The sequence below is a fragment of the Madurella fahalii genome (genome assembly GCF_045866475.1).
Source record: "Madurella fahalii IFM 68171 DNA, scaffold_1, whole genome shotgun sequence".
Classification (NCBI taxonomy): domain Eukaryota; kingdom Fungi; phylum Ascomycota; class Sordariomycetes; order Sordariales; genus Madurella; species Madurella fahalii.
In genome coordinates this window covers 6,436,668-6,438,326 of record NW_027263971.1, presented here as the reverse complement: position 1 = coordinate 6,438,326, position 1,659 = coordinate 6,436,668, and the positions used below count along the sequence as shown (strand labels likewise).

The window sequence follows — 1,659 nt, the reverse complement described above, 5'->3', positions numbered from 1 at the left end:
ATATTTGGCTTGCTTTCATTGAAGTCCCAGCCACAATGCATGAGAGACTTGGTGGGCACATTCTTGCATATGTCAATAATCAGAACATCCCGTTCGAGATCATAACGGCAGCCGGTATATATATATATATATGGAAACAAGAAAGGGAAGGGAGATTCACTGGAAAACAAGGATCGGGTGGTGGAAGCCGTCACTCGGCTGAAGGAGTTCTCATTTCTTGGACTGCTTGGAGGAAGAAGGGGTGAGAGGAGCTACGAGATGCACAAGCTAGTGCAAGGTACCTCTAGAGGGTGGGTGAGGGTGCCGAAAAGAGCGGGTCGGGGCTAGCCAGAATTGGCACCCAGGACGGCAAAACATGACTTCGGATTGTAATGAGAACGGTCTGATGGAAAATGCCCTGTCTTAGTATCGGCTGTAATGATTTGTGCACCGGCGGCCGAGCACCTTGTTTTCCGAGTCTGGGCTTGGGACTGCCCTGCTAACAACACAGTGTCTCGAACCCTCGGTGCTGCTGTGATGGTGGGGCGTCTACAGTGCAGCAATCCGTGACCAGGCAGGCAAACCCGCGCGTCCATGTTCACGACTTCTTTATAACTCCTAAGAGCCCAGAGTTAGTCCTCAAGCACGTTCATCAACGCACTAACCTTGAATCGCCCGTTTGCCCGTTGATCTTTCAGCAGCATGTCTAAAACAGCGCAGGTAACCGACATCTATAGGTTTGGCGACACGTACGCCGTGAATATAGACTTCCAGCGTCAGGAATATCGTATATGCTGGCACAGCGACTGGAAGAACTTCCCAGACCTCGGCTCCTTCCCATAAGTACCCGACGCAACCGTTACTCACATCCCACACAGCCCTGAGGTCGACGAGCTGTGGGTCAAGTCCCAGGTATTGCGCTATGGCGCAGACTCTCATACCAGACTTCTAGACCAAGGATCCCCAGGGGGAAAGGAGCAGTTTCCAGTGTGCAAGCTCGCCACCAACGACCGCCAGAGACAGTTCATTGTAGACGAAGTCGAGATCCTTTACGACCTAGGTTCAAAGGCTGCACCGGTTGTCCGGGTACATCCAGAGCCACTTGTTGACGGGAAGGGCATCTTCGGCTTCAGAATGGAGAAGCTCCTGGCCATCGGCCCGGACACCGCAGTTAGCAAGAGCGACTTTATCAAATGCCTTGAGCAGATACACGAGAAGGGGATCGTCCATAATGGCTTCCATCCCGGCAATGTCATGATCAATGGCGAAGGGCAGCTTGTGGTCATCGATTTCGGGCGTTCTGGACGCGTTGGGAGCAATATCCCTACGGAGAAACGATCACCATGGTGGCGGGCTGAGTTATACTCGTTCGAAGCCGATTACATTTCCCTGAACAAGTTCTTTTGTGGGTTCCAAACTCGGAAAAAAAAATGAGGTGCTCTCGACCCACCTAACTGACCTATGGTCTCAGAAATCCGGCCAGGCCCCGCGGTGCTCAACAGTGTTGTCTCATCATTGTCACCAGTTGGTCAGTCAATCCACCGTCACCAAAGTGTCTTGTGTGACTTGCCTGGTCTGCCCGGCAGGAGGGCAGTAGCTAGAAATAAGGTACTAGGTTCTTTTTTCTCGTACTCGGGCATTTGGTGATGTCAGTTAGGTTCTCGCCCTGATCGCATGTTT

General features: G+C 52.0%; 1 protein-coding gene across 1 annotated transcript; it reads left to right on the top strand.

The window, feature by feature from the left end:
• Positions 1 to 681: 681 nt before the first annotated feature.
• MFIFM68171_01953 (uncharacterized protein) lies at positions 682 to 1,413 on the top strand (the record flags this gene model as incomplete). The annotated part of the gene is made up of 2 exons (XM_071057375.1): positions 682 to 728; positions 858 to 1,413. The coding sequence occupies 2 exons, from the start codon at positions 682 to 684 to the stop codon at positions 1,411 to 1,413; spliced, it is 603 nt and encodes a 200-aa protein (XP_070913476.1).
• Between the last annotated feature and the right edge of the window lie 246 nt (positions 1,414 to 1,659).